At 40.5% G+C, this 16,829-nt stretch overlaps 1 protein-coding gene across 2 annotated transcripts; it reads left to right on the top strand.

Moving 5' to 3' along the window:
* Nucleotides 1–809: 809 nt before the first annotated feature.
* LOC133954243 (ubiquitin-conjugating enzyme E2 Q2-like) lies at nt 810–15,023 on the top strand. Of its 2 annotated transcripts, none has more exons than XM_062388595.1 (13): nt 810–1,526; nt 1,922–2,026; nt 6,091–6,213; nt 6,929–6,982; nt 7,168–7,323; nt 7,957–8,041; nt 8,658–8,718; nt 8,815–8,905; nt 8,997–9,055; nt 9,135–9,183; nt 9,314–9,409; nt 10,535–10,601; nt 11,706–15,023. In XM_062388595.1, exons 1-13 carry the CDS (start codon nt 1,368–1,370, stop codon nt 11,735–11,737), a joined length of 1,137 nt encoding a protein of 378 aa, XP_062244579.1. In that variant the 5' UTR covers nt 810–1,367; the 3' UTR covers nt 11,738–15,023. The 2 variants fall into 2 exon arrangements, with proteins under 2 accessions (XP_062244579.1, XP_062244586.1); XM_062388602.1 differs by having other exon boundaries at nt 811–1,526; nt 7,168–7,308.
* The last annotated feature ends 1,806 nt before the right edge of the window (nt 15,024–16,829 follow it).

Genomic DNA, 16,829 nt, shown 5'->3' with positions numbered 1-16,829 from the left:
GTTGTGTAAATTGTCCTGAGAAATTAGACGTCACAAAAAAACAGTGGCGATGTGTGTATCTTATGTCTCCATGTTGTATATATATATTTGTGAGCGTGGCCTAGGGGATAGCGGGTGCTCTGCAACAAGAAGGTTGCCGGTTCGAATCCCACTCTATCCCATCTGCATGCCTAAGTGTCCTTGGCAAGATACTGAACCCCTAAATGGCCCCTCATAAATAATGAGTGTTCTAAAAAATGTAAGTCGCTTTGGATAAAATGACATGTAATGTAATGTATACAGTATAAATAAGGAGAACATATTGACCCTTATATAGTGTCTCTGTCACATACATTCTTCAATCCAATAATCTGATAAAACGTCCAGATAGACTGTATAAAAAACAAAATAATGCAATTACAATTCATGACTAATCTGATGAAATCATTGAATAAAGTACATGCAAATTAGAATTTAGATTTGGATTTATTTACCGGAGCAGATTATTGTAAACTGAAGAAAAAAAAATACAGCAAATCCATAAGAATGGTAAATGAGATCAGCCTGATACAATTAGATTGAATTGAACAAAGCCAAAAGGTTATTTACATAACATGACAGTTGTCTATTTTAGGCAAGCACACATTCTTTATTATAAATGACGGATTTTGGTGAATCATAAAATAACATAACGGAATTGGAAACATAAAAGTAAATATTATGATTATACCCATTGTCTCGCGTGAATGTTTGATCGGTGTAGAAAACTTAGCTTTATTTTCCCACCCTGAGATAAACCAGGAGGACGCGGTGACTGCTGGGATTCTGCGGGAGCGGGCTGATCGCAGAACGCCATCTTTAAACCCCACCAGAGGCCAGCAGCTACAGTTGTACACCGGGATGAAAACACTGAGTCTGCTGCGGGATATAAGTTCCGATCACCGGGACTGTGCGATCGTCTCCCGGTGAAGTAAATAACGGGGAACTTGCCGCTGGGTGTGTGACGAAGCGGCCACGGGACACCGCGACAGACCCGAGATGTTGTTGTGATAGGCAGCCAACAACAATAGACGGAAAGACAACAACAACGGACAGGCTCGCTAACTCGCTCGCTAGCATCTCTGCGAGCACTGCGCTGTTCCCTCACGCTAATCGGGAGCTGCAGCTAACGTTAGCCGCTTCGTTAGCAGATCTGTCCGGTCGCGCTGAAACCTGACCGGGCTGTGCTTCTCGACCGGGTATCCAGTTACATCCAGCGGGACATCCCGTCATCCCCTCGCCACATTTATTATCAAATTGTGTCCCGGGAATTTGGGCTTCAGCTGGCTAACCAGGCCAAGCCCCGACTTCTCCCCCTCCCCAGCGGCCCAGCCGGAGATGCACGGAAGATGTCGGTGTCGGGGCTGAAGGCCGAACTGAAGTTTTTGGAGTCCATTTTTGATCCAAATCACGAACGATTCCGAATCATTGACTGGAAGCCCGACGAGCTGAGCTGCCAGTTTAACGTAACTGGGGAAAAGCTGTTAATTATCCACTGTAACATAACGGTAAGGAGGTGGTAACACAAGTGCCCGGATTAATTCACTTCCCCGTCGGGTCGTCAGCGAGCTAAAGTTAGCTTGTTCGTTAGCTAGCCATGTAGCAGGCTAACTACATTACGATATGATCTGATGCTTTGCGGGACGGGCTTTGCGTAGATTTTTTTAAGTCAGTGGGAGCTACGCAGTCTCATTCGTGGGGCTTTTTCTCCTAAACTGCGACATTAAGCATAATATACGCCAAACTAGCTGTTAGCTAGCACTGCTCTCTGAATGCTAATGTATCCAACCCCCATATATACGTAGTTCGCCAGCTCTGTTTACCCCTGCGACATGAGAGTAGACATATTTGTCAACGTTCTGATGCGACTGTCTCTTTGCTGTTTTTCTCCCCCTGTATCTAGGAATCTTATCCATCTACGTCACCGATATGGTTTGTGGACTCTGATGACCCGAGCTTGGCGCAAGTTTTGGAGAGGCTGGAGGATGTGAGGAAAGGCAGCACCCTGGTATGTATTCCAACTCTCTTCTTTCACTACGTATCAGAGAGGAACACTTGCTCATATCTCTGCACCGTGTGAGGATCCACTTACCATTTTCAGTCGTTCAAAACAAATCTTTACCAGAATAAATCATCTTTAGATATTGATGCCCAGTGGATTTGTATATACCATATTTTTTACTGGTTAAATCAGAGACAGAAGCTTTTTGTATGCCTGAGGTATCAGCAGGTGATTAAAGAAATAAAATACACCTAATTTGCTCTGGCTGAATATATTGGTTAAACAGGTATTGCCCAGGCTGCCTCCCAGCAGGGGCCCTTTCTGTGCATTATTGTGACACAATGCCAGCCTGCTGTGATGAGCTCCTCCTGAAAGGGTAGATCATTCTGATGCTAAATAATCTTGTGGCACTCCTTTTATTCTTTAAGTATTTAAAAAGCTGGTCATTATTTAGACGGTGTTATTCCTTTGCAGCTGTTCTATCAGACTACACAAATTGAGACTTTGTTTGCAACCAATCGGGACTAGATAGTGATGCAATGTTTGCCGTTTTGGTGCTGCATTTCAGTTGGTTACACAGTCCAGGGCTTATTTACATTTTTCACATGTGCTCTCAGACATAAACAAAAATGTGGAAAGTGTGGCAAAAAAACACGTGACTTTGTGCTCAAAGAATAGGATGAACATGTGTAACTAGCCAGCACAGACAGGTCGATTTTCAGCTGGCCAAACGGTCATGTTATTTGATCATTGGTACAACTTTTGGGGTCAAATTGGCCATGACGAGCATCTGATTACGTAAACATATGTAGGTGAAGACATCCTGAGCTTAGTTAGCCTGATTATTCAACCTGCATGCTCTGTTTTGTAGGACAAAAATATTATTTTATAGTCTGTTACATATTTCACTCCACATTCTATTCTGGACAGAGTTTGTTGAACGCAGTCCTGTGAAGTCGTCCTCAGTGGAAGTTGTTGTTTGAAGGGAAAATCTCAAAGAATTCAGACCTTGTTGATTTGGATGAATCATATAATGATGGTTTAATGATAGTCAGACCATAATTTCGAATTTAGATACCTTTTTCATCACTCTTTGAGCAAATGTGATCTGAGTTCATCCTGCGCGTAGCATGAGTCTGTGAACAGCAGGGCCCAGTGAAAGGAGTTGGTTACCTCACTGAGAAGTTGGAGGAGTCTGGCTTGCAGCTCCTCATCTAACAGCCTCACTGTGGTTGCTCCTTCATGCACTGTCACTATCTGCAATACTTTAATGTCGAATAATGGCCATCGTCTTGTGGATGGCTTTTTGAACAAAGGCGGTAAGGCCTAAGCTGACTGACAAACGCAGTTTGGCCAGTTAAATACTTTTATTGTGAAGCTGCAATAGTTGGAAATGCTTGGTTTGCATTAGCAGCAACTTAATACAGCATTTTTTTCTGGTAATGGTGCAAGACACCCACATCACTGTACTGCAAATACCTTAATACGGCAAAGCTTTAATCATAATCACAAGCACCATTGTTTACTTTTTTGGTGATAAATAATACCATTTTTTTTAATTAAAATCTTTGAGATTGCCACTTCACATCTTTAGCCGGCTTTTTTTGTCAAATGGTACTTATTGTAGATTAATTATTAGCTGAGGGAAAATTATTAGGGATATTAAAGGGTTATTGATGCCAGCTAGATTGACTCATAGTGTGTAGTATTTTTCAGAATGGGTCGGTATGTCTCTAGTTGAAACCTCCATCATCTTCTGCAAAAATGCAGAGTTGGTTAGGAGTCGTATAAAATAACCATTATCTGTGTATTTCAAGATGAAGTGTTATATGTACACTCAGCGAGCACTTAAAAAGGAACTTATCCTTATGTCTTAAACTGTGTCAGTTCTTTGAAGTATGGATTTCCTAACATGTTGAACATTTTTCTTGACATGTTGACATGACTGCATAGCATCATTTTGCTGCCAATCTGTCAATCTACCACATCCCAATGTTACTCAGATCTGGTGACCGTGTAAGCTACTGAAGTACATTGAACAGTTTTAGATGACTTTGCTCTCAGTCATGGTGCATTATGCTGAATATAGACTTTAGAAGATGGTATATCTTTGGTAAAGGGATGCACATGGTCAGCACCAAAACTCAAATGGACTGTGGCCTTCAAACCATGATTAATTGTTATTAAGGGGCCAAAAGTGTGTCAAGTATACATGAACCCTACTGCATTACACCACCACTACTAGCCTGGATCCAAACAGGGTTGGCTTCAATGGGATAATGCTGGTGAAACTGAAGTCGGATTATGCTTGGTTATAAAGTTTTGATTCTTTGTTTAATTTAACATAAATAATAATATTTGTCTTCTGTTTAAGTTTGGCACAACCTGGTCTGACGTCTAGTTAGAAGATTTAACATATATCCCAGTCTCTTTTCTTTTTCTTTTGTATATGTAGACTAGAGATTTCTGGCACATCACCATTAACCAAGGTTGATGAATAAGGGGAAAGAAGTCATAAGAGGTCTAAACTCCAGCAACACTTAATTGATGAGTTTATTGGTTATTTACTTCTTTACTGTTTACAGTCTGATCTACATTAAAAGAGACATTCCTCATCTGTAAATAATTAATCTCAGTGAAATAACTTCAGTTAATTTTAAAATAAGCAAAAGCTCATCAGTGATGGTCACATGGGTTTCCTGCAGAATATCACATTTTATTTCAGAAGCAGTTTCTGTAATATACCACAACTGTTATGTAACATTCATAACAGGACATAGTTTTAGTTTCAAACCTGATTTGATGATAGATATGGTACCATTGTATCTTCCTTATAAAAGTATTAATTATAGTGTATATCTTTATTACAAGGGGATTATGCATGCGGGGGGAAGGTAGGAATAGGAGGGCAGCAAAGGGGGGTATTGAGACAGTGGGTGTGGGAGAGGTGAAGCTACTATGTGGAGCTACTGTTGTCCAGACCGATTTTAAAGAACCTCCAGCCTCCTCTACATGATCATTGCCTTCACCGGTTGTTGTTTTTTTCCTCCAGTTTGTTGTTGAACCGGAAAGTTCTCCTCTTCTTCCGCAGTTTCAGAAAGATCTTCTCCCCTCCTTTCTTCTCCTTTAGCAACCTCTTTTCTATGCACTGTGGTACTGTGTCTTTCAAGCTTCATCATTGAGTAGACGTTCATCTCAATATCCTTCAGCTTGTTTGAGATCTGTGGGTAGCTATCAGAGAGATCCCCCTTTTCCGTCTTGAGGTGCAGGAGGTTCATTTCTTCCCTAATGTAATTGCTACTTTACCTTAGCTTGCCTTCTGCTGGCTGTGCTCCTTCTGCGAGAGTTATGAAGGGCAGTTTATTAAATTGAAATCTCATAGCTGGGATATGTCTGAGATTTGGTCCATCATGAGTCAGTGATAGCCCTGAGCTTGTCATGGCACTGGGGTCCTCAGATGGTGCAGGGGGTGAAGCACTGCACTGGCCTGTGGTAGACTGTAGTTTTTTGTAGGTGTATATAAAGAAAATTACATTGGTAATGTTGTCTTTTAGGTAAAGGGCAAACCTTGTCTTCCTTTGGATAAATGAGATCACTCATCTGTTTTTCCGTTGCACAGATGTTTTGTGGTTCACTTTATTTGCATTGCACCAAATGTGGCAGAACACGGTAGCTGATTGCAGCTGGTTCTATGAACACAAACAGTTTTACTTGCAGCACAATCATGTTTTTAGGTTTGAATCCTTATTTTAGAGTCATTTGAATAATTAGGCCTAATAAAACACAGATTTCTAGGTTATATTAAGGTTTAATTATTCCAGTTGCAACCACACACTGTATTGTGACCGGACCAAGCATTATGTTGTCTTCTCTCTTAGATATCATGACTCAAATTCATTCAGGAACCTGTGATGTTCAAAATTTTAGTGAAGCCAACTTTCGTGCGTGTGCGTTTTGTTTCAGGTCTGTCACATGTTTGCCATGTTGTATTGCTGTGTAGCTGCATTTGCAATCTTGAATGTTTTATCTTATGCTGTATCCCCTCTTCTTTTGGTTTTTCTTTTTTCCAGCTTTTGCAGCAGTTGAAGAAACTCATTTGTGATCTTTGTCGGCTGTACAACCTCCCCCAACATCCCGATGTAGAGATGCTGGACCAGCCGCTACCTGCGGGTCCTGTGGGTCAAGACCGAAAGGCAGGGCCGCCTAGTTTGCTTTTGACACTTACCTCCCCTATAGCGTTACAGGGATCATGCATTTTTAAATAAATATTTTTTATTACACCTTTGCCCACTTCAAAACTTCTTGTGACTAATAATAAAATAATATTGTATATTAAAGAGGGCTGTAGTGATTCAAGAAGTACTCAGACCCACACAATTTGTTCACATTTCGCAGCATTAATCAACAATCGATACACCATAATTATATAATTTCTCACATATTTATTAAAAAGAAAAAAATTATCAGTTTGACTTGATTACTCGGATGCTTTGCTATGACACTTGAAATTTAGCTCAAGTTTCTCTGGATCATCTTAAATATGAGTTTACACCTTGGATGGTGTCCACCTCCATTGATTGGGTGTTATTTGGAGAGGCTAACCCTGGTTAAGATTGTCTGACAATGCTTTTCGAAGCAAAAATCATGACACGGTTAAAGAAGCTGCCTGCAGATTCGCTGGAAAAGCTGCTCAAAGCAGCAGCATTCAAGGTTCCTGAGGACAAAGGGTGTAACGCAATGTAAAAAAAAGAGAAGGGGTTTTCGTACTTTATGAATTGAACATCTCTGACATTGTCTAAGCTCATTCTTGGCCTCTTCCTGTTTCGTGGTCAGTAACGTTTTTTGTAAAATAATGCAGTCAGCACAGTTATTTCATATACTTTCTGTGGCATGTATCTCTGTTTACAGCATGGAACAGAAGAGGTCACTTCTGAAGAAGAGGAGGAGGAGGAAATGGGAGAAGTAAGTTATCATCTTTGTTCTATAGGCTCCATGTATTCTTCTGTACAGTGTTGGGCAAAATGCGTTGTTTACAATATAAAACACACATATTTTCATCCCTGGGGTTGATTCCTAACCTGTATGTATTGCTTAAGAACCAGCAATACTTTAAAAAAAAGCCTAAAATATCCAATACAATCAAACAGGACATCGAGGATCTGGACCACTATGAAATGAAAGAAGAGGAGCCTGTTGATGGGAAAAAATCGGAGGACGATGGCATTGAGAAGGAGAATCTAGCCATCTTGGAGAAGATCAGGAAGAACCAGAGGCAGGATCACTTGAATGTGAGTCTGCGTTCGGTAAAGTATATTCACTGCATTTTATGTAGATCATAGTTGGTAAAATGTTTTTCTATCATTTTTATAGATTTTGATGAAGCCTACCTTTTTAAATGTACATGGAATTTATGTTTTCTCAGCTAATGCTATTATCATAAGTGATTACTTTTGTGAATGACAAACAGGGAAATCCTTCACTACGACAGCTTGGAATGTGACCGGTTGCTAAATGTGCTCTTATGCAGTTTCTTCAGGTTCATCTTGATTTCTGCCCTTCCAGGAAACATATTTGAATAAAATTTTGTTTTTCTTCTGGAAAGGGCTCTCTACTCGCTCATCCTGTTCAATGGCCCATCTGTGGAGCTCCCTTGGTATCTGAAATGTGAAACAACAAGAACTTAAAACCCCAAAATAGAACCAATAAGGCACACTGAAATGGCTTACTTTACATTTACAAAATGTTTTAGATTTCAGTAAGATCAGTATAACATTCTCTGAAGGGCTCTAGATATATAAATAATGATGTCAAGCAGTATAAAGCTTTCTGTTTGATGTAGGTCCACATCAAGTTGAAATGACAGGTTTGCGTCCACAGTGGATTACGAAGCACTGTTTCCTCTGTCTTCACGGTTGCACTTGTCTTGTATTTCGCAGGGAGCTGTGTCTGGTTCAGTGCAGGCGTCTGACCGCCTGATGAAGGAGCTCAGAGAGATCTACAGGTCTCAGAGTTACAAGACGGGTACGTACATGACCCAGAGGTCTGCTCAGACTAACACCGAAATATATACATGCAAACCCACTCACTTTGATATTCATTTCAGTCCTCTTGACATGATACATAAGTATCAGTGAACATCTAGCTGAGATCTGAGAGCCACAACTCCTACACGATCAAAATAAAGCATTTTAGAGTAAATGAAGTTGAGCAGAATTAAGAAAAACTCCCTATGACTGATCCTGAGGTGAACTCTTCCTTTATGTGGCTGTGTTGAAGTACTGCCAACTGCTACACCCTTTACTGTCATGCACAGTTAAAGGTAAATAACCATATAGGCCATTGAAATGACTTTAATCCCATTGACATGCTTTCCAGGCAACAGAAAAAATGAAGCACATTTAGAGACAGAAGTTATTTTGATGAATTTCCTCACTTTTGAAAAAGACATTGGTTAATTGTGATATTGTTGGCATAATAACCAAAGGAGTGAGACAGTAGGTATTACTTCATATTTTTAGCCTCAGTGCATTACCTTTTAGTTTATAGGGTGAAAAAGGAGAATAAATCATTACAGTTTTTAGTTGACCTTGTGATGGGAGACAGCTGAGCTCTCGTATTTATTTCATCTCTTTTGCAGGCATCTACTCAGTTGAGCTTGTTAACGACAGCCTGTATGAATGGCACGTGAAACTAAGGACGTAAGTAGCTTTGGGATCTTTGTGCCATGTTTATTTTTTTACTGATGTCACTGTGAACATGAACATGAACTGACTGAAGAATTTGATAACCAACAGGGTGGATCCTGACAGCCCCTTACATAGTGACTTACAAGTGCTAAAGGAAAAGGAAGGAATGGATTACATTTTACTAAACTTCTCATATAAAGTGAGTGAAACAGACTTTGTATTTTTGGACATGAAAAATGAGTGATTTTTTGAAGTCTGTAGATAAACTGTTTGGCTTTTCATTGCTACAGGATAATTTTCCATTTGATCCACCCTTTGTTCGGGTAGTTTCGCCTGTGCTTTCTGGAGGGTGAGTACATTTAGCTTCTATAGTCCTTTTGAGGTTGAGTTTGGAACAAGGATTAAACGAATTGTTGTTCTTTCTAAAGGTACGTTCTTGGGGGAGGTGCCCTGTGCATGGAACTTCTCACCAAACAGGTATGTCATATGTTCTCATCTGATAGGAATTTGCGCTGCATTATATTTTTGTATTACTTGTGATTGAATTTTCATTTGTTTTACATTTAAAACAAAGCCTGCCCTTATTGACGGTGTTTCCTGATTGTAGGGTTGGAGCAGTGCCTATTCCATTGAGTCTGTCATCATGCAGATCAATGCCACTTTAGTCAAAGGAAAAGCCAGAGTGCAGTTTGGAGCCAATAAAGTAAGTGAGGAAGCACAGGAGGTTTCATTTCAAGCCAGGAAATGTCCTGTGATAATGGTGACCTTTGTGCATTGAATGATGTGGACACCGATGGCAGTGCTTTGATACAGGGGCCTGGTTTCCTCGATCATAATGCTTGTGTGTTGTGCTACACGACAACTTCTTGTTGCTGCCACCATAGCTGGCTATGTAATTTTTTTTTCATCAAAGCAAAGTGGGGTGGGAGGTGGAGTGTGTCACGACTCTGATGACCAAGCTAGATGATTATCATTGTGCTGCATTACGCAGCTTCTGTCTCTTGGGAGTCTACGTAGTGTGAATTTGACAAGTGAAGTACAGAAGAAATATGGATTCTTTCAAGTCCTTCTCATTAGATTGAGATGGTGTTTTTACTTAGTTATTCTAAACCTAAGATGTTAAGATTCACAAAAATAAAGAGTGAATTACTGAAAGGATTTAGGCACAACGTGCACTGTATTTCACCATGTGTCACACTATAGGTTGTGCCATACACCTGATGTCAGCCCCCCCCCACATCCACATTAACAAGCCTCAGCGTCACAGATCTGCTACACTGTACAGATTTTTTATTTTTTACTTAATGTCCCTGTAAATGTTTATTTTTTGATTTCTTTCAAGGAAAAGCGTAGTTTGCTCAACAAGCCAGTTCTTGTTTTAACAAAAAAAAGTATCTAGACATCCATCGCATAGGGACTTTTAGTTTAATCAAAGCTCAATAGTCAAAGTTGATCTTTGCAAAGTTAAACCCGGGTATGAATCTGAAAGCTTTACTAAACTCTAAATAGAATTCTACCCAATCATAGATTCATACAGATTCTCATGTGTATTTCTGTGGTTCAGCAGAGACGCGTGTAGAACTACAGGTGTAGATCCAGGTCTTACGTGAGTGTTGATGACCAGATGTGCGTGACAGCAGTCTGGAATTAATAGTCAAACAAGGGCACAGTGTGTTTTCATTATCTTGTACCACACAAAGGGTTCTGTTCTTGAGATGGATGATAAGTTTGTTTTTTCTTATATCAAAGTGCTGTCATTTCCTGGCCTGTACTGTCATCATAGACCCGGTGAACTAAGGTTGACTTTACTTCTCATCCTTTAATGCAGAACCAGTACAATCTTGCCAGAGCACAGCAGTCCTACAAATCCCTCGTTCAGATCCATGAAAAGAACGGTGAGTGTATTTGTCTCCAGTTTCATACAGAGTGCATCGTTGACCTTGTTTACTGAAACCAAATCTCTGCCATGCATCAAGCTGAGGAAAACTAGTGCTTGGCTGTTGTTCGTTTTCCAAACACGACACTTCACGCTTGTAATCCACATTTTTACTTTCATGTCAATATCCTGCTATATATTTAATTTATTTTAGAATTATGTAGATATTAGAAAAACTCCCCTTGCTTGAGATTCATAGCAATTAAGTGACTCCAAATTAATATTTACACAATAACCATCATACGTTGATTGTGTGGTTACCATGACACTCTTACTGACTGCACCAAGCTTTATTTGTCATATGCAGTTAACACAGGGTCAACAGTACAATGAAAAGTGTCGGACATAAATAAACCAGTCAGCTCAGCAGTGCAATAGTTAAATTCAAATTTCAAATATAAGCAAGGTAAAAAGAGCTTACAATGCATTACAATATAAATACCAAGAATTATTCATTCAAAGGTTCTTGAACTTTAACTGTCTGGATTCATACTCAAAGTCAAAGATCTTCTTAACAGTTTATATGAGCCCAAAATAACAAAATCATAAATGATATGCCCTGTCAAATAAATATGCAGTTTATTATGAATAAAATCAATAGAGAAAAACATCAACATTGAAATTTGAATGCGAGAGAAGGTAGTGATAAGTTAGTTGCTCAAATACTAGCATTTTTTGTATGCAGCTGTATTGTAGTGCTTGACCTATCTATAAATAAACTGCATATAAAAATGGTGCATGTAAAAATATGATGAATTACTTTCACTCTATCAGGCTACATTGAGCTATATTTAATTGCAGCAGAATATAAAACTGGAAAACCGAAAGCCTAAAAAACGTAGTGAAAATTCTGGACCATATGTGCCTGAGGTCTGACCACTTTAAGTCAGCTTTTTCTGGTCCTCGCACCAACCAGAGGTTGGCAAAAATCAAAGAGGCAGAAATCATCTGCATCTTACCGTAATTGTGTCAAGGATTGAGAGCTGGTTACTCTGGATTGTGGTTTTAATGATGTATTTTGTTTACTGTATTGTCATTCTCTGTTGTGCTTTTTGTCCCATAGGCTGGTACACACCCCCTAAGGAGGATGGCTAAAACAGACTATTGCCTTTCCTGCACTGGGACCACATGTCTTAGATTTTCATTTTCTTGCGACCATTATGTTTTTTGTTTTTTTTAATCCTGCAAACCTTTTTGTTCTCTACATGAGAGTTTGAACTCCAAACCAAATTCCTAATTCAGTGACCACCCAGAAACTAGCACATACAACACAAAGACACACACACACCCGTATCTGACATCCGTTCATCGGCTCCTCAAAAGGATGTCCTCTCCCCAGATATTTATCTCTATGTGCATCTGTCGTCTGAAACAATCTTCGTTTTTCCATTGCGACTTTTGTTCTGTACTCCACGAAAAACGATGGACTAAATAATGCGCAAACTCACCCTCTTTGGTTTTGGCGTTGAGCATGCCAACGTTACTTGATGGCTGTGAGTTGAAAGGTTGGGCATGGCTTTATCCTCCAGCAGTGGTAATGTGATGTTCCAGTCGCAGGACAGTGCCTCTCTGGCCACGGACTGGATCTGGAATGGCATGGGACATTCCCTGATACGATGCAGTGGTGGCTGGAAAGGACACACAAATGCTGGTGGTAAAAGAACCCCTGCCTTTTCTCTCCATGGATGGCGTCTGTAATATTGTGCTCATATATTATCTTTGTAATGCCACGATCCATCCTCTGGAATAACATGCTTTGGAGGCTAGCTTGCTTTCAAAACCTCCTTATCTTTTAAAGCTTGAAGCCCTGAGGTGGGGAGTGGGGGAGGAAGATGAAGAGACTTTTGCAGCCTGGGTGGGACAGGCTGCGATGAAGAACAGCATCCCGCTGAGCTCTAAAGTTGACGAGCACTGTCCTCATCATAACCAGCAGCTAGACCACTCCCTGCAGGAGATGTGTGGTGTGTGGTGGCTAGGCTGGCAACACCGGATAACGTGACCAGGCAATGCAGGGGTGTGTCGGATTGGATCACACTGTAATGTAGTTGATTTTAACTCCATATGTAAACATGTAAATTTGTATTTCTGCAAAAGGATTTAATTGTTTATAATGTAACCTTGTCTGGGTCTTTGACTGGGCAAAGACTGTATTACTATATACCCCTGTCTATTAACAGCAGGGGCACTGCAACTTCTCAAGACCCATTTAGAATAAGAAAAGGTTGTGTCATGGATACTCTTGCAGAAGGAAACAAAAGTACACCATGTTCTTATGTAAGCTTAATGACTACTGCGTTTTTTTTTGTTTTTTTGTTTGATTTATTTGTAATCCTCATGTTATTGGCAGCAGTGACAGAACCATTCCCCTTATTTGATGGCACCGCTTCACCACAACGGACATAACAACGATGGCATAGACACCGCTGTTTCTGGCATTCCAGAGGTTTGGCTCTTCATATCTAATCACTCAAACCGGAAGAACCTCAGTAAGGCTATGCAGTGAAGACTCAGTCTTGTGGAGTTCTCTTGTTCTGAAGAAAATTAGTCTTAAAAGCTCAACAGCATTGTCGCCTGCTTCGTTCTTGTAGCTGGTTCTCATCCCAACCACTTTGCCAATCCTGCAGTCTGGGAAGAAAGTGACCGTTTTACCTTCTGACTTTTCCTTGACCTCATGGCTGCTTTAAAGAGACAGCACAGCCACGAGATTTAAATTCACAGCAATAGTCTTTGATCATATACCTTCTGGCTTCACACCTGGGAAGATCAACTGGAGTCTGTTCCATTTGCAGGACATTTGTTCAGGTTCGATAAATATTTGTTCAGATTTGCCACAGGAAGGACCCAGCTCTTATCACCACCTCTCTGGTTACTATTCATAACCACTCGCAGCACCGCTGTACCCCTCAGTGTGTTGGGTCTTTGATGTAATGTGAATAATATGCAGAAAACTGTGTGGAGCATTCCAATTAATGCAGTTACACGTTTGTTGTGGGTGTTCTATAGTGTGGTTACTTGTTTTGAGTATATTGTCCTGAAAACCAGCATAGAAAGCTTAGTTATGCTAATTCATCCAGTCATTCCTCATGTTTGAGTTCATCTAGAATCTCCTCAGTGATGCTAACCTCAGTCACAACACCACTATCTTCAAAACAGGTAGAGATGTGTGTGAAATCCTACAGCTTGTTCATGTTCAGCACATGTCCGACATCTGTTTAAAATGTGCAGATATAAAAAGTGTTGCCCTCTTTCCTGTTCTCACCACAATCAAAATCTTACCACAACTATGGATCATTGGCATGGTTGTTAGCTGTTGTGATACCACTGGTAAGGTACTGCTTACTTCATCTTGGTCCCATTGTCAAGCCCACCCCTGCATTCTCTGGAGAAGCAAACTCAGGAATACATACTGCACACTTGCAAAGGATTGCTTCACAACATCATCAAAAAAATGCAAGATTAAATGTGTCGATCTCTTCTCGAGGGGAGGGGGCCATTACAAAAAAAATGACGCCCCTGTTTTACCAGTAGATATGGCAGTGTGTTTTGCTGTTGAGTTGCACACATCTTGATTTTCCAAATGCCATTGAGGTTAAGTCATTTCTAAGCAAGTTTTTCGGAATGATCAGATACTGCGGAGTGAGGATTTGCTCCCGCCCTCAGATTATCCTGCGCTTGATCAGGGGTTCAGAACACATCTGCCCTGTCTTGATATTGCTGTATTTTGCATGTCAATATATCAATGGGTGTTTTTCCCCAAGCTACTGAAGGCAAAGACTGGTTGTATTGGGTGTTTGAAATGAAAAGACTAGATGTATCCATTTATTTCTCGAATCGTTTACTCCTGGTTCCCTAGATCCGTAAACACGGGAGGATGTCTCCCTGTGTATTGGTTTTTGAACCACGTCAGATACTTATGAGACACAAAGACTTATAAGACAGCATACCTGCTTGCATTACCTTTAAAAAAAAATAATAATACAAAAAAACAATATGCCAGGATTCTCAACAAAAGTAGCAGTTCAGATTTGTGTGCCATCGGAGCAGATTTAAGCCTACATCCTCAACCTGTCCCTTTGGAATAATGGTGTACTTGAGTCTGCTGTGCACCAAATACTTGGTCTTCTCACACCATCACAAGTCTAACTAACAAAACCCTTCTCTGCTTTGGCGAGCGACACATTGGTTGGAGGTCTGAACTAGCCTGTCTCTGGGTTCTTTCCCTTGCTTCATTAACAGCGTTGGCCAGGTTATAAAGTTATGCACTGTTAGCATGCTTTGGTTTGGTTTCTTTTTTTTTTTTAACATTGCAAGGGTGATTTTGACCATGTAAAGTAATTTGTAAACTTGCATCAAGTTTATGAATAAAGAATTTTATGAAATATCTCTTCATTATGTTGTTATTAATTAAAATCATTTGTCAATTACATACTCTTGAAAGACTGTTTGTGACTTTGTAAGGCCGCCGAAATCCTCCTGTTCTGGAATGACCATGCATTGCTACCATATAGTGAACACCTTCAAGTATTAGGCACTGACTGCCTAAGGATACATTAGTTCTGTATCTTTTACCCAAAGAACCTTGGAGACATCAACATGAAGATCCAGGAATCCAGCCAACAACCTTGAACCATTTATAAAAGGCAAGCTCCAGTTGCTCATGCAGCCATGCTTTCCAGCTAATGTGTTTCTGATGCTTTCCAGTAGATGGTGTTCTTTGTCAGAAGATGTTGGGTTCAGTCGTAGTCCTATACCTGCCTCTCACATTGTCATGCAAAAAACACCCACTGTGGAAATTAGCAGAGTCAATTCTTGGTACTGCAAGGCTCCAAGTGAACTGGTTTACTTGCTGAAACCAGAGCCCTCCTCCACCTTAGGGGGGGCACTGGTAATTAAATGTGGCTAAACACTGATTTAATTATCCAAAGCAGTTAAACAATACGATGCGGAACTGACCCATCTAGCAATATCCCGGTCAGTAAACACAAGTAACTATTTGCTGCTATGGTATAGCGGGGTAGTATATGCATGGATTTTTCCATAATGCTGTGGAGGAAATTCAAATGTTCACCAGTTTTTCTAACATATCAATGATTTATATTTAGCGCCTTCCAGATGGTATGTTGGGTTGGTGGGATGAATTTATCCTTCATTGTATTCGTTAAATATTTCCCTATGTTAGATTCTTTGGTTTCTACTTTTTCTGTGTATATGTGTAGTAGCCATAGAGTAACCACTAGATGGTAGTGGTGCTCTCTTGTAACCTCAAGCAGTAGTTCTCTGTGCTTGTAACATTGGTGCGACGTACACTCATCCCTGCTCTTACCAGCTCTTTAGCTCATTTCCTTTCAAGGTGGAATGAATAAATAATAAGGTCATAGGTTTGAGTGTGAGCCTCACTATTGATGGGATACAGTCTGATATTGACAGTTCACATCAGTGTTATTGAGTCAAATATTGATATTATGGTCTGGCAAGCACTGTACTCGAGGATATCAGATTTGTGAAAAGAAGCTGAGTCCCTATCAGTTATTATAAGGAGTGGAAGAGCTGTTGGAAATACCATGGTGGACCATTGAATCTGTGGATAATCATCGTCACCGCCTGGATAGTTTATTAGAAATCAGTCAAACCAACAAGCAGAATATCGAGGGAAGTTTGACTTCATCGCTATATCCAATTAAAGGGCAGTTAGCAGTATGAGGGTGGGAAGTGGAACTCTGCTGTTTATCAGTGAACGTCTAATTGCCTATTATTCCAGCAGTGTTCCCTTTTGTTTACGTGTGGGTTTGTCAGACGGGCCTCTCGGCTGGAGAGGGGCAGATCTCATTATCCAGCTTGAGCCAGGCTGTTTGTCCAGCCTGTCACTCACCTCGGGCACAACATTGTGAGGAGTGAGACGAGGCTTCTGGGCCCAAAGAAACACGGCCGTGCATCTCTGTGATTAACTTGCTGGCGACTTCACTGAGACAGCAAGAAAGAACTGACTTGTCCTCCTTCAACCTGAGCGAGCGAGACCACGGCAGCACAGGGCGGGCCATATTCAGAATCAGCAGGGGTTGATTAATAGCCTGCGGCGTAATGGCTCCGTCTATCACTTTCACTGCTTTGCCTTCATCAGTAACACTTAGGTGTAAACCCAGATTCAGATTGAAGAGAAGCTAGAACCCCGGCCTTACAGATCATGTTA

The sequence above is a fragment of the Platichthys flesus genome, chromosome 1, assembly GCF_949316205.1.
Source record: "Platichthys flesus chromosome 1, fPlaFle2.1, whole genome shotgun sequence".
In the NCBI taxonomy this organism is placed as follows: domain Eukaryota; kingdom Metazoa; phylum Chordata; class Actinopteri; order Pleuronectiformes; family Pleuronectidae; genus Platichthys; species Platichthys flesus.
This window is presented reverse-complemented; position numbering and strand designations above follow the sequence as displayed.

Excerpts from the sequence above, each read along its gene's own strand:
- LOC133954243 (XM_062388595.1), top strand. The coding sequence starts at position 1,368 with ATGTCGGTGTCGGGGCTGAAGGCCGAACTGAAGTTTTTGGAGTCCATT. Across the intron at positions 2,027-6,090 it reads TGAGGAAAGGCAGCACCCTG|CTTTTGCAGCAGTTGAAGAA; the intron begins GTATGTATTCCA and ends TCTTTTTTCCAG. Across the intron at positions 10,602-11,705 it reads TCAGATCCATGAAAAGAACG|GCTGGTACACACCCCCTAAG; the intron begins GTGAGTGTATTT and ends TTTGTCCCATAG.